Below are 27,300 nucleotides of genomic sequence, written 5' to 3' on the forward strand. Positions count from 1 at the left end.
CGAGTTCAGTTGTTTGAAAATGTACGATTTTAAACAGGTGGTGTGGCACCCAACTAAACCCTACCATCATTGGGGGATGAGCAAATCGCACAAAATTTTTACAAATAAGATAATAGCCCCTTTCACACAGTGATACCGGTAAATATCTGGAAAATTTCCGGAACGACTTTACCGGTATATTCAAAAAAGCGCTGTTCACACAGGCGAGGACGTTACGGAAATTTTCCGGAAAAGAGCATTCACACATCCATTCCAAAATACCGGTAAATTCTGACATCATTCACCACAAATGAGCTTTAAACGACTGCACTTGTATTTGTAAACATTTGACTAAATTACAAACTCTGTGCATGATCAATATTGTGAACAACTTTCGCAGGATCACTTTCGCATGGTGAGATGTTCATAATATGTGCGTGTGCTGGCGCTCACAGGCTGTTCCACAGGCACACGCAAAGCTTGAAGGTAAACAAACAACGGCTTATCATAAGCATGTCATTGATGATTATTTACACAGTTTGCATTAAGAAGAACATATAAACGTGATCTGACTAACTTCTAGCAGCTAAATGTGTCTGGAAAAATATTGAAAGGCTTTTATTCTCATAAACGGCGCGGACGTAAATGCGTCTGACTGTTGTGATTGGCTAAAGCAGACGTCTCATGTCAGCACGTTCTAGACGTGTACGCGCTTATTACGGCAATCTTCCATCTGCATTCACACAGCGCAGCATTCTGGCAAATTGCCGGTAATGTTACAACTCCTCTTTCCGGAAAATAGCCAGAACGAATTTACCGGTATTTTCAAAAAAGACCTGTTCACACATACAACCTGTCCGGAAAATTGCCGGCCATTTTCTGGAAAGGTCTGTATGTGTGAAAGGGGCTAATGATACAAATTCATCCAAATTAGCCACTATATCAAACAGTTACAAATTTCCCTGAAATTGTGTTGTTGAACCAAAGAGCTTTCAAAACAACAACCTGGAAAGCAGTGATAGATACAATAAAGCACAGACATGTTAGAAGTCATGGTATGAGTAGGTTTAAGGGTTGGTTAGTGATGGGTTAAATATTATGGGTAGGGTTAAGCATCGGTTACTTGTATGGGATGGTTAGAGACGGTGGTTAGGTTTAGTATTATAAGAACTGGTTTTCGGATGGGTTTAGTAGCATGGGTAGGTTTAAGGGTCGGTTAGTGATGGGTTAAGTAGTATGAGTAAGTTTAAAGGTCGGTTAGAGACAGGTTTACTTGTATGGGTAGCTAAATTAAAATGCATTTATTATTTTTATTTTATGTTTTACAAAATAGGAGTCCAAGGTTTTTACAGAGTGGATTTTTGGAATTTTATGTACTATTCCATAAGTTCGAAAATACTGCAACCAGCCAGAAAAAAATTAAATGTTTTAATAATCAGGCAATCTATGTACAAGCAAATCCCTTAACCAGATATACTGTATATGAATAAAACTGTGAAGTTTAGTGTACGTACGCAATGCAGGAAATTTAGGACTCTGAGAAAAATCTCTATTAGCAAATGATAGACTTAAAAGTGTATTTTGGATGATTTCTTTACATAAGACTTAAAAAAAATCTTAACACTGACAGGTGCATGAAAAAATGGCACTTCTGCCTCAAAGGGACAGTTTGCCTACATATGAAAACATTCTAACTATTTACTTGTCATCATGTGATTATAAACTTTTATGACATCATTTATTCTATTGAAAACAAAGGAAGATATTTTAAACAAACCTGGAAACCTGTAACCACTTTTTAACCACCAATCAAACAAATACTACTAATTGCAATGGTCACACATTTCCATCATTCTTCAAAATATCTTCTTTTGTGTTCAATAGAAGAAACTCAGGTTGTCAGGTTTAAAACACTTAAATGGTTAGTGAATTACAGAATTTTAAGTTTTGAATGAACAATCCCTTTAATCCGAAAGTACTGTATGTACTTCCTTCATCATTCTCTTCATTCTTTTTTTGTCTTATTGTTCGTCATAAGTATTGTCAGACACATTGCTTACATATTCTCCCATCAAGTATTTTGGTAACACACTAGAAGCAAATAGTATGAATACTGTACGTTCCGATTACTTACTTGTAGGTTGTAAACTAAAGCATTGAGACAAGTTTATAGGATGTATTTATTTAAGTAAGAACACATTCAGACTTTATTCATAAAAAAGGACCAACTAGTTAAAATCATTTTCTATTTTCTATTCAGACTTCAATGTTATCTGAAGTCAAACTGCTTTTACATTAATCAAAATTTTTTAAGGCATATCAGAATATCTTTTTATCATAAAAAGCCAAACCCTGCAAACTGATTCATAAGCGCATGCAGAGACATGAGTAAAGACTGTGTTCTCAATAGTTTTGTTTTTAGGTGTTATTCGCTGAGGTTAGTTATGACATTACCTGCCTCTAACCATAAACGAGTAAGTCATGAAGCTATGATTGGTATGCGGCACACCCTTTAACTAGTACGGGTTTGATGTTTTCGTGCCTGAAGGAGAATACTGTTCAAAGACCGAAAGCACATGTGAAATCAAAATAAATAACAAAAATAAATAAAAATAAACCTGTTAACAATGTTATTTTGTATCTACATGTATTAGAGTGTCTGCTTAATATCTGATTAAACTTTATTTTGATGATTTGTCAACAGATAACCTAATGATTTTGAATGTAATCTAGATTATAAAGTATGTTAAAGCCATTGAAACAAAAACTCAAATATGAGATGTAGTCGCATAATGACTTAGAGTCTACATTATGTCTTATAGAGGCTATAACAATAACATGCAAGCTATATACGTATAAAGTAAAGAGTCTAATAATGTTAAACACTGCACTGTTGCAGCAATCAGCTATGCAAAAGTTTCGCTCACTCCTTTGGGAGGTTGTGTGTTTAAGGACATGCTGTGCTTGACAAGCAGAGTCAGTGACTGGTAAGTGTATTAATATGTGTTTGCTTGAGATATGTCTTGTCATTTTAACTGCGCTCTTTCGGTCACATGCGCTTGAGTGTCAGCATGATGTTTACTTCTGCATGCTCTCCATTGCTTGGTTCTTTTAAAGAAATTTATGGCATACGTTCACACTGGTGTGTCATTAAATGAAGATTTATACAAGCAAAGTGTTGGCTGGCGAAAAAGTTTATTACTTGCTTGGCACTTTGAAATGATTGCAGTGATAAACTTTTTTTGGTGACTGCTGTAACCTTTAGAAATTTAGCTGTAATTTTTCTACAGTCATTGCTGTTCTTTAATGTTTTTAAATATGTAAGTTATTTCATACTGTGCTTTAGAACATATAATAATAATTAGTCTAAGTAGGCAGTGTACTCAAAGTTAAAGAAACTGTAAGCTGTTTTCTAATTTTGAACTCCAAACACACATATACATGTTCACATGGTTTACAGCAGGGGTGCCCAAAATGTTTCATATGAAGGGTCAAAAAACCAAATAATACTGAGAGCCGTGGGCCGAAAGTTAAAGCTGCCATAGGTAATTCCCTAATTTATTTCATAATGTTTAAAAATAAATACAAAACATTACACTATATAGTATTAACTTATGCAGAATAATTTTAAATAATAACTTATTACAATAAAAACATAAAGAGTTCAATGTTGAAAACAATAATCAAGCTTTGCCTTTGCTCACTGATGTCTCTGCATTGTTTGTCTGTTGGGTGACAGTACAAACATAGAAACAAAATCTGATTTATTTATTTTTCATTTAATTGAAACATTTAATTTAAATTTTTTTTTTTTTTGTAGCTTAGCAATAAAACAACAATCAAAATGTTACATTAAATTAGAAATTGCAGACTAAACCATCCTTGTATTTCTCCCTCTCTTCTCAGATAGGATCAACGCTTGGGCATTTCTGGTTTACAGGAACACTCCATAGGCATAATGTATTTTATAGAGTAAAAACAGCGTATTACATGGCTCTACCCCATACCTATACCCCTAAACCCAACTCTCACATGAAACAGTACAACTAGGTTATAACCATCATTATACAACTTTGTGTCCCTGTAATCCACATAAACCTTCATACATATACATTGGGTTTCATGTTTTATGTGGACAAAAATGTAATGTTTTAATATGTTCCGAATGTACAGTTGAAGTCAGAATTATTAGCCCCCCTGAATTATTAGCCCCTATGTTTATTTTTCCCCCAATTTCTGTTTAACGGAGAGAAGATATTTTCAACACATTTCTAAACAAAATAGTTTTATTAACTCATTTCCAGTTTTATTAACTCATTTTACTGATGGCAGTAAATAATATTTGACTAGATATTTTACAAGACACTTCTATACAGCTAAAGTGACATTTAAAGGCTTAACTGGGTTAATTAGGTTAACTAGACAGGTTTGGGTATTTAGGCAAGTTATTGTATAACGATGGTTTGTTCTGAAGACTATCGAAAACAAAATTAGCTAAAAGGGGCTAATAATAGTGACCCTAAAATGGGTTTTAAAAAATTAAAAACTGCTTTTATTCTAGCCAAAATAAAACAAATAAGACTTCTCCAGAAGAAAATAAATGATCAGACGTACTGTGAAAGTTTCTTGCTCTGTTAAACATAATTTGGGAAATATTAAAAATAGAAAAAAAATTTAAAGGGTGGCTAATAATTCTGACTTCAACTGTATATTCTGTTCCCTTTTTACAGTGGTACCCCTAAACCTAACCCTCACAAGAAACATTCTGCCATTTTTTTTTTTTACAATATTTCATTCTGTATGATTCTTTTGGTTTCCTCATGGGGACCAAAAAATAAATAAATAAAAGGTAAAAATTGGTATTGATATACTTGTGGGGACATTTTCGGCCTGATATGCCTTCCTCTTATACATTTGTCAATATATTTTATTTATAGCTTGAAAAAAATAGTTACTATTTAAATACAAAAAAACTAATGAACTGTTTGACTTTATACAGCACTCTAAAAAATGCTGGGTTGTTTCAACATACATTTGAGGTTCATATGGACAAACCCACAGACTGGTTTAAAAATGTAACCAAATGGTTGAGTTTGTCACCCACATCACCCAAATTAATGTGTGCGTCTTCAAATTTAGACTTAGTCCTAAATTGGGAATTAGGTTACATAAATGTCAAACCATATGATATGTAGGTTAAATCTCTAAAGGTTGACAAACAACATTTTTTTATGTCAAAAAGACAAAAATTCACTCTTTTACAGTTATCTGTCATCTCAAGACAATGACGCAGTGATATACTTCTCTCAAAAAAAGAGAAAGAGGTCATGATGTGAGCGATGGGCTGGCTGTCTGAGACATTACGTCAGCGCGGTTTTAGAGGAACATTCTGTTCTCAGGGTCAAAACATCAGTCCAGTTTCCGAACATGCCCAAACAGAATCCTGGTCTTATGTAATGACACGATGTAATGCTTTTGACATGGACGCTGATGCAGAAGGGAATGACAGCCCAAACAAAAGCAAACTAAACCTTCTTATATAACCTAAATACTTTAAAACATGCGTGTCCTATTGACATGTACTGTCCTGATTAATATTAACTGGGCCAAACTGGACTAGTTTGTGTCCTCAGTGCATTGTGTTTCTACAGTGACTGATGAAAAATGCTAAACACAAACATTTGTATGATTTATCTTTGTATGATTTATCTTCATGTATTTTTCCAGGATCTAATCTTGCCTTTAATTTCAGTGGCGTGTGGTCTGCATACCAGTTTATAATAGGGGGGAAACGCAACACCCCCACACCGGCTCACTTCCCAGCAGCCTGCTCACATTCCTGAATTGTGAGATCATATCCCACTGTAGCCTGAGAATAATGTCTGTGTTTGACGGCCCAAACAACAGCGTCCTTCATATGTGAACAACCACACAGCCTATGATAGAGCCTTTGAGCTCTGCACCACAAAACAACAACAACAAACAAAGTCCAGGCTGTAAACGCCACTAACGTCAATGCAACACTTTTAGGGGTGCTAGAGTTTCTTCATTGAATGACTGTGTCCCATCTCAGTTTCACAGATGTTTTTTGTATGCAGCAAGAGCAGAAGGGAGAGAGGGAGAAAAAAAAACATGGAGACGAAAGCCAGACTTCAAAGAAAAAAAGAAACTAAATACCATACTGAACACAAAGCTCTCATTCACAACATTGGCATTCGTTCCTAAAAGCTGAAACCGAGTCACTAAACTCAGAAATTTACAGAAAATCAGCTGGCTCATATGACTCCAGGACTGTTTGTACTTGAACTTCATGTTCTTAGAAATGTTTGTAAAGCTGTTTATTTACACAAAAACTGCATTTTGGAAGCCTGAAACTGCAAACTGTTTAAAGGGGTGTTCCTCTACGATATCATATTTTAGTTTATGTGTAATGTAGCTGTGTGAACATAAACAACATCTCTGAATGTAATACGCTCAAAGTTCAATGAAGCATTAGCTTAGCAAAGCCTACAGCAAACGAAGTTTGGTGACTACAAAAAATGCATCCAGGTTAATGAGATCATAAACCCTTCAGGTTATGCGCAGACACCCTTTGCAGTGAAGGGGCATGGCCAGAGGCGCTGTTATAGCAGAAAAAGCTAAAATGCTGTGCAAACGCTGCTATTTCCACAGAGCTTCTTCTATTTAAATATTTGGGTTTCCAAAAAACATGACACAAACAGAGAAGTGCTTACAATTTAATCTTAATTATGTTCCAGAGAATTATAAAAAAAGATATAGCTCTAGCATTTGACAAAGGACAATTTCCAGAATCTCTTCCAGTTTAGTGTTGGTTTCGCCTAAAAACTCCTCAAAGAAGCAGCTCCAACCATAATAGAAGAAGCTGTGGATTGTGAACCACAACCTGTAAGTATTTTTATTCGTTAAAATTGATCAACAACATGCACAGTTTCTAGCATTAACGGTATGTTGTAGCAAGAACGTAAACAAGGATGTAAACAACAGGAAATGCTGTTCGGCACCGCTAACAATTTAGCAACAAATTCATATTTATCCGTCAAACCCCTGTAAGCACCTACAATCTTCACCAGGCACTGCAGTGTTTCTCTATGTTGGCGCTTCTGTGCGTTCTACACCTCAAATAATGAACTCACAAAAGATATGTGAACTTTTCTAATTACTTACACATGTTTATAACCATAAACTGTAAAATATATGGACTTAGTATCCGTGACGTCACCCATAGGTTTCTAAAGAGCGCAAAAGAAGCCACAAGTAGGCACGGCCAACCGTTGCCATTTTGTTCGCACGTTATAACACCCATGGCGGGATACCAAACAAGGGCAAAGAGGCAGAGAGTGAGCTTGCTTGGACCTGGCAGACAGACTTTTCTTTGGGAGAAACGCTTAATACTTCATTACCTGCGATTCGTTTGTGTTCTGACCACATGTGCTTGGCTGTACACTATATCAATAAAGTGTTTAGACTTTTAAAAACACTGCTGTAATACATTGAGCCACTAAGTATTGTTCTCATGACGTTTTCCTACAGGAGGAAAACACGAAATACGTCCAAACACTTCAGATATAGTCTGTGTTAGTAAGTACAAGACTATTGATGAAATCCAGGCATAACACTGTATGATAACACATCAGATGACTGGTCTAAAGCCTACAGCTAATCAATCTGACAGATTCTGGAGTGCATTACAGCTCTAAAGAACATTATAAATGATAAATGATCTTAAATAAAACAAATACACTTATTGGGATGGTATACAAGTATATAATTTCACTCACCAGGGAAACGTGAGGCCACGTGAATGGTTTGTGAGCACAATAAAGTGAACACAGCATGCCATATTATCTGATAATTGTAGGAAATAATCCCAAAAGGCAACTGACTGTGTAACGAAACATTAACCAACACAAAAATGCGATGTATATGCCGAGTTCATCGTGACAGTGAGGTGACGAGACAGCGAGCAGCGAGACCTAGCTGTCACTCAAGTGGCCATGCCCTTAATTATGCAGACTTAATATAACCTAATAAAAATGAAACAGATGAGTTATAAAAAAATTCACCCCCCTCACAGTTGTCATGAAGGTTAATCATTGCTATATGCACCAACGCCATCTTTTGTACCAGGCTGTAAACATATTTTTATCAGCTGTAAAAATAGCCAATTTCCCATTGCAGTCTGAAATGACCTGCACTTCCTGGAGCCAGCCCCCCCAAGGCGAGTCGATGAATTGTAGTTTTAGTTACTTCCGTATTGGCTTCCCGAGGGAGAGCGGGAGGTTGCCGCTTGCTTATAACCCAAATATAAAATAAAGACACTTTTATTTTACAGAGCAGGCATGGGGTTCAGCTGGGTCTTCTTCATTTTTCATCTGATTAAGGCTCAAACTGATACGGATACACTGACTGACAGTATTTTCACTACAGATGCAAAGCGTGTGCAAGTAGAGCAGAGGCATGACGCTTCCTGGTAAAGTAGAGTAGATCCGCTAATCACACCACATTATGTTAGCTGACTAATCAGAGCCTCTTGAGGGCGGGCCTTCAGAGAAACTAGGAAATTTGATTGCTGTTATATCTTAGCTGAGTAGCTGTAAAAAAATAAAATAAGATATATGGAAAAATTAATAGATTTTTTTTTTTTTTTTTACAAATGAAGCATGAGCAAATATTGCTTTGCACTCCATAAACACAACCAAGCCTTTAAAAAACACTCTGGATCAACCCCTTTAAATAAGCTTTTGTAAATTACAGTTTTCTCCCATGTAAAAGAGCTGTGGAAAAAAAAAATCTGCATTCATTCTGAGATTTTCCAAATGCATTGCTATTGCTATTGATACATTATGTTTTATTGTTCTCTGATATCTTGAAGAACATAACAGCTTGGGTAACTGTAATAAATCCCCAGAAACAAGTCCATTTATAACCCTACGAATTACACCTTGTATGAAAAGCTCTGTTTTTACCTTATTTGGAAAGGTTGTGAATATTAATGAACTTCGCTCTCATGTGTCTAATACTCACAAAGCATTATGTCACATGCAGAATAATCATACTTCAGGGGTCAAGAAATATTTTAACAATCTAATAGATTTGTCAAGCAACAATCTTTTGAATGTGGAAAAGAGGTTCACGTTAGGACCAAGTCAATCTGTCCACATTTGGTTCTGGTTTATGTTGTGTGGATGAAATATAGGCTTAAGTATAAATACATCGGAGCTCAGTGATATGACACAATGCATAAACATGTATTAAAAACTTATTTAAAAGTGTACATGTGTTTTCTTACCTTAATACAAACAAACGTGGAAATTGTCACAATATGCACATTACACTAACAAATAAAAAAAAAATAACCCATCGTTCTCGTGTTTTGCATTCTGACCAGCTATAAACAGATAAGATGATGTTGCACTGACTTACTCCAGATTTTTCTTTCAAACTAGGAGTCCAACATACATAGAAAATAAAATAAGCTGTGTTAAACTTAGAAAATAAAAGAATATTTTAATTAATGTTCCCATGAGTAACGTCAAGGTGACACGCTGGCTCAGCACTTTCACCTCACAGCGAGAAGGTCATTGGTTCGAGTCCCAGTTGAGTCAGTTGGCATTTCTGTGTGGAGTTTGCATGTTCTTCCCATGTTTGTGTGGGTTTCCTCCAGGTGCTCTGGTTTCCCCCACAAATCCAAAGATATGCGCTATAGGTGAATCGGGCAAGCGAAATTGTCCATAGTGTATGTGTGAATGAGTGTGTATGGGTGTTTCCCAGTACTGGGTTGCAGCTGGAATGGCATCTGCTGTGTAAAACATATGCTGGATAAATTGGCGGTTCATTCTGCTGTGGCAACCTCTGATAAATTAAGAGACTAAGCTGAAAGTAAATGAACGAATGAATGAATAAGAACTTCAGAAGTCTGTGTTTTGTTCGGATTGGCCACAACCTTTCTTGATTAGATTGCAACAATTATAATATTCGTAAAGAACAACAAAGAATCATCAATAATGGTTGATGCCTGGCTATTTTGACAGGAAGGCAGGACTTCCTTTAATAATAATGAGAGTGAACCATCTTTGATTATTGATACCTACATGAGAGATTTACAATAGCCCTAATCTAACACTAATAGACTAATGAGAGTTAGTTGACATGTAGTTACAAAGCGAATTATAGTCAATACAATGTCTAAAATGACCATCAAAATAAAGTGCAACCAAAAAAATTCATGATCTAGTGAAAAAACACCAAGACAAAAGACACAACATCTGCATTTCATTTGCATATTTTGGAGGAGTGTCCCGGAGTTACTATCTTCCTTATTCTTTCATTCCTGAAACAATGCCAGCACACCTTTACCGTGAATAACCTTCAGCGTGGGAGGAAGTTTAATACAAGCCACGGTTAATAATTCAGAAAATGTTAACCGTCTTTAAAACAAATCTACAAGCGTATGGTTTGGAACTTGCCAGGTGATCAAACGTTGAAGCTTTTAGAGTATGTAAACTTGGTAGTTAGAACAGGCTTTGTGGGTGTGCTTATGCTTTACCTTTGGTTGTCAAATGAATGTAAATGGGCTGAGAAGGAATGACATTGAATGTTTGCTCTAAACCCACACTACAGCTTTGTTAAAAGGACAATTGGGTTCTGTCAGAGCTGCAATCATTGCTTTCTCAGAAATGAATAGACTAGTGTTGTCTGTGTGCAATTCGGATGAAACAAAAAACAAAACAGAAAAACTCAACAACTTTATATGATCTTTGAAAATCCCTACACATTGGCATTCAAGGGAAATTTTTTGATATACAGATTTTCACATGTGGGTGTGTGTGTGTGTGTGTGGGTGGTTATGTGGGCCTCTCTCATGTGTACTTTACCCTTTTCCTACACCAGGAAAGGGAAAACAAATACAAAACTATGGAATTCACATGATCTTGACCCCTTAGGCAATTCTTCCCACATCCCACAAGCAGTTTATTTCAGTCTCTGGCAACTTTACAGTCCTGTAATTAGTAGCTTATCTCATTTGAAGAATTACACTTTTACTGAGTGCTTTTGTTTTGTATTTAATTCAACTTCCCTGCATTAAATTTTGATTTCCTCTCTCTCTAGGTTTTTCCCCTTGGACTTTTGCAAAAAGTTTAAATCGCCATTTCGATTTGGTTTTGCATTTTTCAGTCAAATGTAAAATACTCAGAAAAAGGTCTGTTTAATAATATCGCCATCTAGACAGTATCATGTCTTTAATTGAAGGCAAATAATGGACTACAATTAATTTCTCATACAATCTTACACTCAACTAAATATTTTTGTTGCTATTTAAAAAACACAATTATTGAGATTTTGTTGGGACAACTTAATTGTTTTTGTTAAATCCACTTAAATTTGTGATAAGTTAACTTAAGTCCTTCATGTTGTCCCAACACAAATCAATTGTATGAAACAGCATTTTATTCAGTGTGTAAATAACTTCCCAAATGAAACTTACCGATGCCTTAGAAGTATCATTACTGCCGCCACAATGAGCAGTTCCTAAAGTTTTTTTTTTTTGTGGAGCTTTTGATGCCAATTAAGTAGGGGTGTAACGATTTATCGTTGTACGATTTATTGCGATGCAAAAATGTCTCGATATGCATCGTGGCGTTATGACGATTTGATTACGATATGACGTCTGTTTTCTCTTATTAGTTGAGTTGTTTGCACGTGAGCTACGTTCCACCTGCTGTCGCACGTGAGTTCAGATTGCAGCAGCCGTAATGTTAGCAGACCAAGATGAGTGGAGTTGAAATAGAGGATGGCCCATCCTCTCAAAATCAGACGTCTGACAACATTTCGGTTGTCCAGTCATTGCTTTAGACTCGTCCGCTTTTTGACACGCATACTGGGTCAAACATCCTAAGTTTTAAAGTCTTCACAGTGATTTACATACTTTGCACAGTGACATGGATACCTCCTAATGGTGTTGAAAGAGTCACATAATGTATTTATAAGGTACAATTCACCCTAAAATATCATTCTGTCTTCATATAATGATGTATTGGCCGCCGCAAAATCACACAAGACGTGAGCTGTTCAGGCCCGGCGCCAGGAAGTCAAAACTGAGGGGGCACTTTAAATCCATAGGGGGGCACTAGACCTGGTGACTCATTTTGGTCTCTTGTTTCTTTCATTTAGGCTATTTATTCACATTTATTATTACATTGCATTACTGCCTAAGTTACTGACCTAAGGCAGTAATTAGGCTACGTTTTAATAGTAATAACAATATGCAGTTTCGCTATTACGAATTTTATTAACGATAGTAATGCTTACCGCTTATTAATGCAGACGGATGATGGCTTCAGTGCCAAACGAGTGCTTTAAATCATATGTTATTCTCCTAATTTCCGTTTTATTTTAAATAACATGAATGTTTAAAGTTTTAGGTAGACGTCAAATTATGCCCACGCATGCAAGCTGACCCACGATCAGACTATTCATTTCATTTAACCGGTAAATAGTGAAATCAGCTTAACCGAGTCATCCCGCTTCACGTAGCCTATTATCCAACCAACATCAGTGTTAGGGAAAAGCTAAATGTTACAATCTAATGTCATTTAAAACAATTAGTTTCATTTTAATGCATTAGTGTAGCCAGAAAAATACGTAAAAAAGATACCAAAATTCACATGTTATTACCGTGAAAATTGGTTAAATTTTGACACGGATAACACGCAACTCAACATGCTATATAACTTTTTTTCTCATCATTTTAAATGTAAAAAAGATTTATCTTAGGCTATCATAAGTGTGTTTTTTTCGTGATATTGTAAACCATCATAAACCATTAGGTTACTAAGCCTACCCGTAATTTTATTTATTAATTATTTAATTTATTAAGCCTTTTTTAATAGCTTGTTTTCAGGTTATTTTCATTTTAGGGCCATGAGCTACAAGTCAAAACAAACTCTATATGTTGTATTTTAGCTCCTAAAATAGATCTACAATATTTTGTATGTTGTTTATTTTGCATGAGCAAAAAGCAGTATAGCATAAGTGACATGTTTTTAAAAGATTATCATTCTGCTATCTGCTTACCTGCAGCACGTGAGAGGTTTCTCGGTTGATCCGCGATAAATCCACTTAAGCACTATATTCCATTTATAACACTGCAAACTTGACTTAATAAACGCAAAAGGCATTTATTATGTGTTATACCTTGACTGCTGCTGCATAATGGGATGTTTCTCTACACAACTGTAAAAGTGCACTTTTTAGCAAAATGAAAGCAAACATTCAGAGAGTTCTGCGTTTTTGTCAATTTTAGTTTAATTGTAATAATATTAATAATAATATAAATAAATAAAATAAAATATTATTTTTAGTGTAGCCTACTGTGGGACTGTGCAGCAAACTATTTGTTTTTATTGAAACATGTTTATTAGGCTACATCTTCCCAAACTAATAAATGACTGGCAGTTGCGTCTCTGCTAAAATTAATTTAACAGCAAATTTCTTATGTGTGTTTTTTTCCTTTTAGAGCTCAAGAGAGTTGTGTTTAAATAATTAGTTAACCAAAGCATGTAATGAATTAAGCTGCTCCTATCATGTCACCCACTTTTCTCCCTTGTGAGTTGAGTGCGCCTCCATCGCCGTGTGCGCGTTTTAAAGGCTATTTACGGGCGCACCTGACCTGACGCGGGGACCGGATCTCTAAACTATAGGACTAGCTTTAATCTCACCATTTGCATAATTCAATTGCTATGTCATATATTTTAAAATATTTAAATGTTTGTTCATAAGGTCGGAACGACGGGGGTGTTAATAATTAATGACAGAAAGTATTTTCAGTTTGAGTGAACAATCCTTTATAAAAACTGGGGGGGCACAAACTCTTTCTGAGGGGGCAATGCCCCCCTTTGCCCCCCGTAGCGCCGGGCCTGGAGCTGTTACTACAGAGGGCGGATGATAGACGCGCGCGCATGGCAAGCCGATTTAGCATTTAAACCTTTGATCTGACTATCCATAAATATATTTAGATATATCTCTAATTATATTTTGACTAGTCATAATTATAATTCGACTAGTCAAAATATAATTAGAGATATCTCTAAATGAATTTAATTAAATATGAATTAAATATATTTATGGATAGTCAGAACAAAGGTTTAAATGCTAAAACGGCTTGCCATACGCGCGCGTCTGCTTCAGTGAACAGAACCTGCAGGTTGTGACTAATAAAGTAGTAAACAACATTCAATTTGTGGAACAGAGTGATCTTTCAGGAGCCGCGTGGGAAGTATAAACAGCACTTAGCAGTGGAAATGAAACCGAAAACGTACACATTATTTTAACAATCATATCGCATTTTAGAGTTATGATTACGACGAGCATTAACCCTTTTGAGTACAGAGGTACACAAAAATGCACGTCAACATGATACACTTGATAGCGCCGACATCAGCGACGCCGAAGAAATAGTAAACCTGCCTAAACTGCTGAAAAGAGTCACGACTGTCCTGTGTAATGAAAAGACGGCCACCCTGTCACTCATCATGCCCAACATGAAGACGTTTTTAAATTGTTTTATTTTCCAGAGACAGGCCTGTTTAATTTATTTTCTTAAAGAAGGTTCAGTTTAACAAGTTGAAACAAAAGAAATACATAAAAAATAGTTTACTTGGTAAAATTTGCATTTCAGTTAAATTTGAAATTTTTATTCCAAATATCGTGATACATATCGAATCGTGAACATTATATCGTGATACACATCGTATCGTGAGCTGAGTGTATCGTTACACCCCTACAATTAAGAGATTTCGTTTCCCACATCTTGCATATTTTTAAATGTAACTTCCAATGCCTTCAGCAAGGGGATAAAGGAAGCCACATGACCTTCAAATGCCATCGATCACGACCTGTCAAAAAAAGACAAAACAATGAACAAGGAAAAAGACCGTGGAATGTTGCTTTGACTGCTTGCATTTCATACAGTGCATCTTCGCAATTCCTCTGCAGAACTTTATCTTACTTTCATTCTGTCTTTTTTTAGACTAAGGGGTAAGTCAAATGAACAAACAGATGGCATTATTACCAGTGTAAAAAGTCAGCAATTAAATGATAATGGCTAAACATTTATTTCAGTCATTGAATAAACAAACTGTAAAAAATATCCAGATTTTTACAACAGGTTACCGTAATTTTTACAATAAATTAGATTGTTATCGCTTTACAGGATTTAACTGTAAAACTTCACAGTAATATGTTGTATTCATAATTTTATTGTGAAAATAAGGCAGGTAGCATAATTACAGCTAATTACTGTCAAAAGGCCTATATCTTTTGAACGTTAATTATAGGAATTCAAACTTTTTTATTTTATTCATTATAGAATATAATACAAATGAACTTTTATGATAGTATTGGCACTTTTTTAATTTTATAAATGACAGAATGTTATTGCAGCCCCAAAAACTGGTTACCAACATCTTTTTGATTGCACTGCACCTTTATTTATTTTATAAGGTTAACATGGAAATATGAAATAATATTTAATTAACATGACTTTGTGCTAAGCCAAAGCATAATAAACTGGAACAAAAGTAAGTTCAGTCATGAAACCAACGACTGTTAAACACCTAAAGTTAGTGTAAATGTCAGATTGACTAGCTGAGGAAAGCCCGCTTTAGACGGATTCAGGCACTCGTCACCAGGAGGGCAATATTCTCTTAATTTATATATATATATATATATATATATATATATATATATATATATATATATATATATATATATATATATATATATATATATATATATATATATATTTTTTTTTTTTTTTTTTATATAAACATATTAAAATACACACCATAAATAAACCACAGATTTGAGTTTTAAACAACTATATTCTCGCTTGAAAAATGGTTAAAACTTCTTTCTTGACACATTATTTAAAGAGCCATTAAAGTGTGTGTGTGTGGATTTTTTTATTAATTTATTTTTGTTTATTTTATTATTTTTAATATTTTAGTATATCAAATTAGTCATTCTGTTTGCAGACCAGATTCATTAAATACTTAAGTACTACTTAAAGGGCACATAGTTTACCCCATTTTTATGATTTAAAATTTATATTGTGGTTCTTCTGAGTGTGCCAGTTTAGGGTTCAGTTCAACACACAGTTCAGATTTTTTTATTATAATGTGTTAAAAAGTGTCATGTTGTGGGTATTTACACAGTTTGCTGTTTTAGGGGCGTGTTGTTTCACATGAAAATTAGTTTCGGCTTACCGCCCAACGTAACAAGGGGGCGGAGCAAAAAGCTCCCACGCTCTGTGTTTGCAACAGACAGGCTGACAGACAGAGAGAGAGAAGCTAAGCTAAGCTAGGATCAGCATTCAGCCGTACATTTACGACTTGGACACAGACCAAGCAGAGAGTACAAAATCATTTGTGTCTTTGTATAGTTTGTATAGTCTCGGTGTACAAATGCAGAGCTTGTACTAATAACCACATACACTGAATTAACTTTGACTGAGGCACCGAATGCACACCAGACACTCTCAGTGAGGTGGCAGAAACATGAAGTGTCCCGAATCGTCGTGCCACGCATTCCAGAACTCCAAACACAGGCCTCCACCAGGGCAAACACAACGGCGCCGTGGCCGCCGACCCGAAGCTCCGCCGCGTGCACCCTGACAGAAACCCACGCCCAGAACTCCGAAATGCACTACACCGGGCCACGCACAAGGTACAAGAAATAATTTCGTTTACAGCGATAATGTGGAGAATATTGATCTTTTGTTGAGCCCAATGAGTCTTTCATCTAAAAATAGAGCAAAGGTGTTCCTTTAGTGATATCGCTTTGACTCACACGCTGAAAATAGCGGATGTGAAACAAGAAACTGAGGATATGATCGTGACGCGAGGCTTTCAATCAATATTGGTGGGTGGGAGGACCACTCTCCTACGTAAAGTTGCGGTCGGTCTAAAAACTGCTCCAATTGGTCCACCGTTTTTATGTTGTTAAATTGAAAAAAAAAGGACTGTGTGTGTTTATATCACCCCAATATGACAGTCTATACAGTATACATACACACACGTCTGTCCAAATAGCTTGAAAAGTAGATTTTTCACCATAGGTGCCCTTTAAGAAATGCACTACACAGTTTCCCGAGGCGTTCTACAAAAATTTGATCATCCATTTTCCTTCGACTTAGTTCCTTTATTCATTAGTGGTCACCAAAGAAGAATGAACCACCAACTTATCCAGCATTTGTTTTACACAGCGGATGCCCTTCCAGCTGCAACCCAGTACTGGGAAACATCCATACACTCTCATTCACACAGCCAATTTAATTAATTCAATTCACCTCTACCGCATGAAATGTTGAATTGTGCAGGAATCAGGTGATGAAGAATATAAAGGTGACCTGACTGAAACAGAGGATGAAGTGGACAGTGATTTTGACATTGATGAAGGCGATGAACCCGACAGCGAGCAGGAGGAGGACGGCCCACGGCGCAAGAGCAGAGTGGTGACTAAAGCCTACAAGGTATTAGCGATGTTAAGAATAAAATAAAACAATGATTTAAAACAAATGGCTTTATATGACATTATGTTATCATTTACCTTACCTCCTCCTTCTTCTGCTTAACAAAGAAAGATGTACAAAAAATATTGAAAAAAACAAACAGCCATTGACTTCCATAGTATTTATATTGTTACTACTCTGGATGTGAATGGCTGCTTTTTCTGACATTCATCAGAATATCATCCTTTGTGTTCAAAAGAAGAAAGAACATGGGGAGAACATGCAAACTCCACACGGAAATGCTGACTGACCCAGTTGGGACTCGAACCAGCGACGTTCTTGCTATGAGGCCACAGTGTTAATCACTGTGTTAATCACAGTGTTAATCAGTGTCATCAAGAGCCGTCGTCCACAAATTTGATAATTTTAAGTCAATATTTGTGTCAGTTTATGCCGTTAACTTGGTAAATTATGCTGCTTATAAGTTAATTTTAAACTCTTCATGCAGTAGATTCATCCAAAACCCACAGGGAAATTCCCATAAACAAATCAGCGGTGAAAACGTGTGAACACAACTTGTTTCATACAACGACGCCTACGAAGTGTCTGATGATACTTTACCTGCACTTTGTGACAGCTGCTGGTGTCATTACAGATTTCAAGTTGAACTAACATAACCATTTCACAACACAAGGTCACTTTAGACTAGAAAAATAGGCGTACAAACTCTCTTTGTCGCCGCTTTGTCTCCATCTGGCGGCCTGCAGCTTCATATCAGTTCTCCATTAGTTTGGTCTGAAAGAAAATCTGTGCATCGATTACTCTCTTAATACCACATTAGACTAGTGAGTGTGACGTTTATTCTGGTGTCATGCTGGTATGATCTGATAATATTATTGAAAATCTCATATGCGCTCCCGATGATGTTGTAATTTTCAGATTCGAGTTGACAATGCTCTGTTTTAACTTCTAATGTCATTCATTAAATAATAAATGGGTATCAAAGATGTCATATTTTAATATTTGACTGATTCTGAACTGGATCTGGGTGTAAGCCAGGATGAGTTTAGCCTTCAGCAGAGCTCCTCGAAAGACTGCGGGAAACCGTATGTCCAGACTGCTGGATGCAGAAGAGGAGGATGAGTTTTACAAGACGACCTATGGAGGATTTCACGACGTGAGTGATAAAATATCACCTGTGCCATGGGCTTATGTGGACATATTTACGCACATACTATAAGTTACATTTACACGACATTTTGACGTGTGTACTTGTATCTGTGAGAACGTGTTCTGTCACCTTGATTTTATTGTCTTATGCTGTCAGAAGATCAATATCACATGAGTCATTGTGCTTCTATTCATTCCACAATAGACATTTATGACTGGAGATTATCCTGCCCTTAGGAACAGTGGGGATTTAGTTTTACATAGAATCATGTTTAGATACTGTAGCATGTGCAGGAAGATGATGATGCATGTGCTACTGTGTTATTACTGGGAATAAATATAAACACTTGATAATATTGTCAAATATTTATGCCATTATGCCAATAAAATGCTAAGTCATTACTTCTATTAAAAATATGTTGACCTTAGTTTATTACTAGAATAAATTATGAAACACAAATCATAATCTATGAGGCCGGGTTAATCTGATAGATACAATTATTTCATTGTTTATACAGACTTATGGATATTTGCTTGGTCATATTTTAATTGAAAGTATTTTATAAAAGCTATGAATGTATTTCACTCAGGTTTTTATGAATGCATACATGACCAATTCAGAAAAAAATTTAAATACAAATCATCAATTTTAATAGGTTTTTGATTACGTAAAAAAAACTATGCAGGATATTTATAAAGATTATATAAATGTTAGTAAATTTTGAATAGTTTATTTATTTTTCAACTATGTGCTACTATTTCAACTTATTGTAATTCACTCAGACTTATTTAACTTATTGCATTCTGTAGATTTTCATTTTGTTCTCCTGTTATTTTAATAATTAAAATACAGCTGTAGCTTTATATTTTAGATATTTTTTCTCTTTTTCATTTTTGTAAATATTGATTAAAGATGTAGCTAATTTTGTTGGGTTTTTGTCAATATATTGACAGTTTTTATATTTTATTATAATATTATTATTCTTTGTGTACATTCTTTGTATTCTCTGTATTTTGTAATTGTCTATACATTAAGCTGTTAACTGAACAAAAAAATAAATATTTCCCCAGAAACTGGCTGATATTTCTAAATATATTTCCTGTTGTTTCATTCATTCATTCATTCATTCATTCAATCATTCATTCATCCATTCATCCATACATTTTCTTTTCAGCTTAGTCCCTTTATTAATCAGGGGTCGCCACAGCGGAATGAACCGCCAACTTATCCAGCATATGCTGTTATTTCAGTTAGTGTATTTTATTTCAAGTAAAGAGATGGTTTAAATTTAGTTCACTATAATGACCCTCTATTCAGGCTGGGCGATATGGCAAAAATGCAATCTCGATAATTGTTTTCCATATTGAACGATAACAATATATATTTATATATAAGTTTTTAATGTTTCCAGATTTAAAAGAGTATCCCAACAACGACTGAGCCCTAACCTCTATATAAATTTTGTATAGCTGCTTTAAAAAGAAAAAAAAAATTGTAATCTGATGCTTATTATACTAGTGAATGCTAATTTGTTTGAAGCATACCTAATAAATGAGTGTATATCTGAAATTTACTTTATGTAAAGTTCATGTGGAATGCAAATAACATGAACCATCTAGTGTTTCCTCTGTGATTCTGAAATGTTGAATTGTGCAGGAATCAGGTGATGAAGAATATAAAGGTGACCTGACTGAAACAGAGGATGAAGTGGACAGTGATTTTGACATTGATGAAGGCGATGAACCCGACAGCGAGCAGGAGGAGGACGGCCCACGGCGCAAGAGCAGAGTGGTGACTAAAGCCTACAAGGTATAAGCGATGTTAAGAATAAAATAAAACAATGATATAAAACAAATGTTACAAATGGCTTTATATGACATTATGTCATAATTTACATTACCTCCTCCTTCTTCTGCTTAACAAAGAAAGATGTACAAAAAATATTGGAAAAAAAAACAGCCATTGACTTCCATAGTATTTATATTGTTACTACTCTGGATGTGAATGGCTGCTTTTTCTGACATTCTTCAGAATATCATCCTTTGTGTTCAAAAGAAAAAAGAAAAGTTTAAAGTAAATTATTCTCTTTTTTTCTTTTACTTCCTTCCTTACTTACTTTCTTTCTTTCTTTCTTTCTTTCTTTCTTTCTTTCTTTCTTTCTTTCTTTTTTTTTCTTTCTTAAATGTATGGAAAAAGAGTTATTTTAGAACCTTGTGTTTGTGTAGGAGCCTGTTAAAGTGGTGCGCCAGAAACCTAAACAACGAAAACTGGCTGAACTTCCCAGGAGGACGGACAAGACGAAGATTGACAAATACAACCCACCCGAACTACAGGATGACATCAGTAAGTGTGAGAGGATGTCACTTTGCATGTGCTGACTGCTGACGTCACATGAACACAGCAGATGTTACATAATTAAGTGAAGGTGTGTTCTATAATGTGTTCATCTGCTCTTCTATTTAATAGAAATCACTACAGAAGGTCAGAGAGTGAAAAAACATTTTGTTATTGGATTTTAGTTGTGCCATATACAGTTGAAGTCAAATGATTAGCCCTCTTATGAATTTCTTTTTCTTTTTCAATTATTTTTCTAATGATGTTTAACAGAGCAAAGAAACTTTCATAGTATTTCCTATAATATTTTTTCTTCTTAATAAAGTCTTATTTGTTTTATTTCAGCTAGAATAAAATCAGTTTTAAATGTAAAAATATTTTTTTCAGGTTGTCTACAGAACAAACCATCCTTATACAATGATTTGCCTAATTACCCTAACTTGCCTAAGCCTTTAAATTGCATTTTTAGTTGAATACTAGTATCTTAAAAATATCTAGTAAAATTCTATGTACTGTAATTATGGCAAAGAGAAAATAAATCTAAACTATTATGTTTAGAAATGTGTTAAAATCTTTGTACCATTAAACAGAAATTGGGGAAAAATATACAGAGGGGCTAATAAATCTGATTTCTAATAATTTTTTAATAACTTTTAATAACTGACTTTTAGTGACTTCTAATGTCTAGTGAAATTTTATTCAACCACCAACTGAATATACTAAACAATCATTAAGTGATTGATTCATTAAGTTTGGATTATGCTTCCACACAAACAGAGAAAAACACAATGCTATATTTGTTTGGTTTCGAAAATTTCAGTTCAGTTATGTGCTCCGTTTTGTAAAAATATATCAGTTAAACTAATGAATCTTTATTTTTTAAATTTACGTTTTAAAAGTGCTTGAAAATGAACAAATTTCAGTTTAATATAAACAAAACACTCTGACTTTAATTATTGTAAATCTGCAATACAATACTATACAAACTGTATAATTTTTATTACATATTTTCCCTCTCTCCTTCCTTTAAAGTGTCTGCCATAAAAATAGTTTCTGTAAAGAAAATAAACAGTGCCTATCATCAACATTATCCAACAGGAAATGATTGAATGTTATGATTGTATTGTTATGAAGTTGTGGCTATTAAGTTATTATTGTGTTTTATGATTTTACTCCAAACTGATAAAACTGAAAAAACAAAACAGCATCAGTTCCTGAAGTCATTTTGCTGCTTCACGTGAATTAGATCTTTTCTAGTGCAATAAAATGAGTTTGTGAGATAAATTCAATCAAGCTGTCAATGAGTTAAGTTTGCATGTGTTTCTGGAATGCCAACTATTTACTCACGTGGTGAACATATCATAAACTTTGGATAGGAAACGTTTGCAAACTCATCCAAATCAATGTAGCATGAACTTTATTCAACCAAGAACACTGCAAAAGTTGCTTTTCTTATTCACAGTTATTTTGACTTGTTTCTTGTACCATTATCTAATTTTTTAAAATCAAGAAGCACTTTTTTTAGACAAGCAAAAATACTGTTTTGTTTTCAGTAATAATATGCCAAAATAAATGAATTGAGAAAAATACTTAATACAAGCTAAATAATCTTATGTCAGAATGAAAACAAGATTATTTTGCTTACCCCGTTGCCAGATTATTTTGCTTTACACACTTAATTATGGCATATTATTTCTAAAAACAAGACAATATTTTGTGTTTGTCTAATAAATACTTCTTAATTAAGAAATTTTTAAATATTTACACTAGAAATAACACAAAAATTCCAAGTAAGAATGCACATTTTTTGCAGTGAAATGTTTCTGTCTTAGACAGGAAATCAGTTCGCCAGTCCACAACTGAACACACACGACTGACATACCTGAGGCTGCAGGAGAGGCAGGTCGCGCCACGTCGAAGGAAGGGCACAAGACATGAGCGACCTTTGACTCAGGCAGAACTTTTGGCAGAAGCCAAGGTCACAGCCGAGATTAACCTTCGATCGCTCGGTGAGGAATTGATAACTTCTTTTTGGATAAATAACTCTGCAGATTTTCAGATTTCCATAGATATCGTTTTTAAATGCTGTAATAATTTAAAGTAAATACCACAGTGTTTTTGTTGTATTTGTGTCAATACATATTTAAATGTATTTGTATAGTTTTTATTTTATTTTATTCTTCTTTTTAATGATTTCTAAAAATACTATTGCAATTATTGGTAAATACTATAGTGTTTTCGAACCATACTAAAGTAAAGTTTATAATACTGTATAAATTATAGCATATTATATTGTACTATATATTACATTATACTTACTTACTCCTAGGGCCGTTTATATCGAAGTTCATATTTAGCCGCATCATGTTGGTGTTTCGTAAGGGCAAATTTTTAGCAGCCCAGTGCTCAACCCCCAACCTGGAGGACCAGGACATACACACATGGACAATTTACCTTACCCTATTCACCTGTATTGCATGACTGGGGAGGAAACCCACGTAAACACAGGGAGAACATGCAAATTCCTTACAGAAATGCTGACCCAGCCAGGGCTCGAACCAGCAACTTTCTTGCTGTAAGGCAACAGCTCTACCCACCCCACTGTGCCACCATGTCACCCATATATTACATTATAGTAAATATATATAAACTGTGTTTAACAAACTGGTGTGTTATAATATAATAGCAGATATGTAATATATAGCAGATAATAACCACAACAGATTATTTCAAGTAATTTATTATAGCATGGTTTAGAAACAATATAGATTTTATAATAAGTTGCTTTTGTATTTTTGTTTTGTTTATAAAACTTGAAAGCTGACAGCTGTAATTTTTCTTTTTCTTTGCAGAAAACTATGAGCGCTTAGAGGCAGATAAGAAACGGCAGGTTCATATGAAGCGCCAGTGTGTGGGTTCTGTTATCCGCTATCACTCTGTGCTCATGCCATTGGTGTCTGATGTCACCCTTAAAGAAGAAAATGTGGATGTAGAGGGGTATTTATCTGGGTCTTTGCCACTTTCTGAATGTTCAAATGCATGCTTCTTTTGCTTTTTACTTTTGATTTCTGTTGCATTGCAGACTTTAGACTTTCATTTTCTTAGGTGGGCTGTTTTGTGTTTATGTTTTTATCTAACCTTTGTACAACCTGACAATTACAAATGTCGAGATAAAGGCTATTAACTGATCATACACACAGTGCTCAGCATAAATGAGAACACTTCTCACAGATCTCTCTTTTAAATGAATGTTTGGTCCCACTTCATATTAAGTGGCCTTAACTAATATGTACTTACACGTGAATTAATAGTTTGTTACAATCTACTTAGTGTGTAAATACATGTATTTACGGTGTGCTTATAGTTGATTAAATACATGTGATTACATTTGTAATTAACTTTTGTAATTACATTTGTAAATACACTGTTGACCATCCCTTACACCTTAACCCACCCTTAAACCTACCCATGCCACCAAGCCTGTCCATAACCCAACCTCTATCCCAACTCAAAAGCACCACAAGTGTTCTCAAAAACATTATAAACCAGTAAGTACATTGTATTTATTTTTTTGATGTAAGTACATAGTAGTTAAGGACACTTAATATAAAGTGGGACCGAATATTTTTTATGGCATACTGTACAAATATACATTTGTGTACTGTATATTATGTGCATTAGACTATTCAGTACCAACGCCAAAACTAATCTAACAAAATAACTTAGGATCATGGTTCAAAAATGTGGCCACCCAAATGAATATGTTAGCAAAAAATATGAATAAAAATCAAGAGAAAGATATAAAATGGAAAATTTTGTTGAACTTTAGTAGTTTGTAATTTTCTTTTCATTTAAATGTATTATTTTTATATTCCTGAAGATGTTAGGTGACCAAACTTTTATTTTTATGAATATAACTTTTGTTCAAATGCACCAAAATATATTGTCCACATTCACTGTGAAATGGATAAAATATTCCTTTTTTTATTTAAAAGGGGCTGTATTAATTTATGCTGTGTAAAAGAATTTGTGCTGAAGTCATAATGTGAATTTTGAGTTGTATTTAGCTGAGCTTTTTTTCTTTTGTTTTGTACATATACATTATGCATGCACATGATTTTAATAATTTTCAAAGATACTGAATATGCACATTTACATTAAGTATTATTTTTATTTAATTAACATGTTGAATGATGCTTAAATAAAACATCACAAAACATGTTTTAGAATAAAAAGAAATACAAATAAAAATGTACAAATTCTTTTGCCTTCAAAAATTTTATATAACCTTATAATTTTACAACCCCCCTCCACCAAACTCAGACTTACTGACTGTTATGATTGCAGAAATGTATAATAATTAAAAAGTAAACTACACTGTAAAAAATGCAGGGTTCCACACAATTTATGTTGTCCCAACACAAATCATTTAAGTTAACTTTTTACAAAAAATTATGTGGATTGAACATAAAAAAAGAATAGAAATTTTTCCCAGGGAAATTTTAAGAATTATGTTGTCTCAGCTCACTTTTGTCAAGTGTGTGGACAGAACCCAGATGCAGATCAGCAATAAACATAAACTTTATTAATTAGGAACAAAAAACTGGACACAGAGTTTGAACAAGTAAAAAATGTTTTGAGTGTGAACAGAAATAAATATATACATCCTTATTGTTGCTAAAACAAATTTCAATGGAGTAACTATATATATACATTGTTAATATATGTTAGTTTAAAGGTTTCATCTACGTATAAATTATTTTATCTGCACAAATTACACATCATTCAGTACAGTTACACAACAACATTGCAATACAAAACCTTACATCTTTTTTTCTTTCGCAAGTTTTGGTTGCAGTTTTTTAGGTTCACTAAAAGAATGTTTTTCATTGTTTATGCTGAAACAATAATGGCATGGCTTTTTTCCCTCCAAATGTAAAGGTTTGCCTTTTTAGGCTATACCAAAAGGCTGTTTTGTGTAAATAAATGGCAAAATGCATAGACAACATTTTTGTTTTGTTTTTTGCTGAAAACAATGTGGTGTAAATGTAAATTTGCTTTGCTTTATATCTATTTCAGTTTGGACCAGGACGCCCAGCAGAATCCTCACCTGCCACAGGCTCTTTCCCAGTCCGAATCAACGCTTTCCGCAGCACCCGGTGTCCCATTCACAAACACAGCTGCTGTAAACACCAAATGCTCTCGCACCTACATCACATTCAGTGATGATGAGTCCTTCCAGCGTGTCTTTCCCCAGTCGCCTGCTCCTCGAGTACCTGTCCAGGAGGTCTGTCCTGTTACCCATAAGCCTGCGCTCTACCGGGACCCCATCACTGACATTCCTTACGCTAATGTACAGGCCTTCAGGATAATTCGGGAGGCCTATAAGAAGTATGTGGCTGCTCATGGCCTGCCCTGCACTGGCCCATCCACTCCAGCAGACACCACTGCAAAGAGTCTGAAGCAGAAGATCATTATTAAACAAGCCATCTAGAACAACACTGAAGTATCTGTCTGTCTATCTATCTATCTATCTATCTATCTATCTATCTATCTATCTATCTATCTATCTATCTATCTATCTATCTATCTATCTATCTATCTATCTATCTATATATATATATCTCTCTCTCTCTCTCTCTCTTTATCATTCAGTCCATCAATTCATCCATTGGCCTGTCTATTTACTAAAATGATGCATGTTCCTTAGTTACACACATCTCCAAAAAAACTGCTTGCTGCAAAATCTCAGTGCTCAGTATTTGTAAATATGATATGCTTTGTTATTGAATACATTTTTTTAATGTTAAAACTGTTCCTTTTTTGCTTTATTTATTTCTCACTTGCATGTTAAATTTAATTGATTAAATGTAATATGCATTTATTAAAAACAACTTTCAAAATAGTTGTAAGATTGCCTTTATAAGTTATTATTTATAATAATAATAAAAATAAAGGGTTCATCAATATAATTTTGAAGATAACTGAGTATTTGACATGGCTAATATATACTAAATCAGTGTTTCCTAACCCTGTTCCTGAAGGCATACCAACAGCACAAACAGTACACATTTTCAACCTCCTCCTAATCAAACACCTCAGTCAACTCTGCAGAACATTAGAAGATACTCCAAAACATGAAATGAATGAGTCAGATAAGGGAGACATCCAAAATATGTACTGCGGGTGTGCCTCAAGGAACAGGGTTGGGAAATACTGTATACTAAATTACTCAAAACATTGAAGTTCTGAAGGGACAGCAAGTCCTCATATTGAGGTTGGGAGA

General features: G+C 34.6%; 1 protein-coding gene across 2 annotated transcripts in view; it reads left to right on the plus strand.

Moving 5' to 3' along the window:
• Positions 1-26,919, plus strand: part of vps72b (vacuolar protein sorting 72 homolog b) — a 49,512-nt gene extending 22,593 nt beyond the window's left edge. Inside the window, exons 4-9 of one of the 2 annotated variants that reach the window (XM_087287194.1) lie at positions 17,378-17,530; positions 20,337-20,489; positions 20,906-21,023; positions 22,847-23,023; positions 23,867-24,011; positions 26,094-26,919. In XM_087287194.1, coding sequence (XP_087143320.1) covers positions 17,378-17,530; positions 20,337-20,489; positions 20,906-21,023; positions 22,847-23,023; positions 23,867-24,011; positions 26,094-26,508 — 1,161 coding nt within the window. In that variant the 3' untranslated portion in view covers positions 26,509-26,919. Of the gene's footprint in view, positions 1-17,377; positions 17,531-18,343; positions 18,687-20,336; positions 20,490-20,905; positions 21,024-22,846; positions 23,024-23,866; positions 24,012-26,093 lie in introns of those variants that run through there. The other variant, XM_087287195.1, reaches the window with a different exon arrangement.
• Positions 26,920-27,300: the final 381 nt, after the last annotated feature.

Source organism: Danio rerio, chromosome 16 (genome assembly GCF_052040795.2).
Source record: "Danio rerio strain M-AB ecotype USA chromosome 16, GRCz13ab, whole genome shotgun sequence".
Taxonomy (NCBI): domain Eukaryota; kingdom Metazoa; phylum Chordata; class Actinopteri; order Cypriniformes; family Danionidae; genus Danio; species Danio rerio.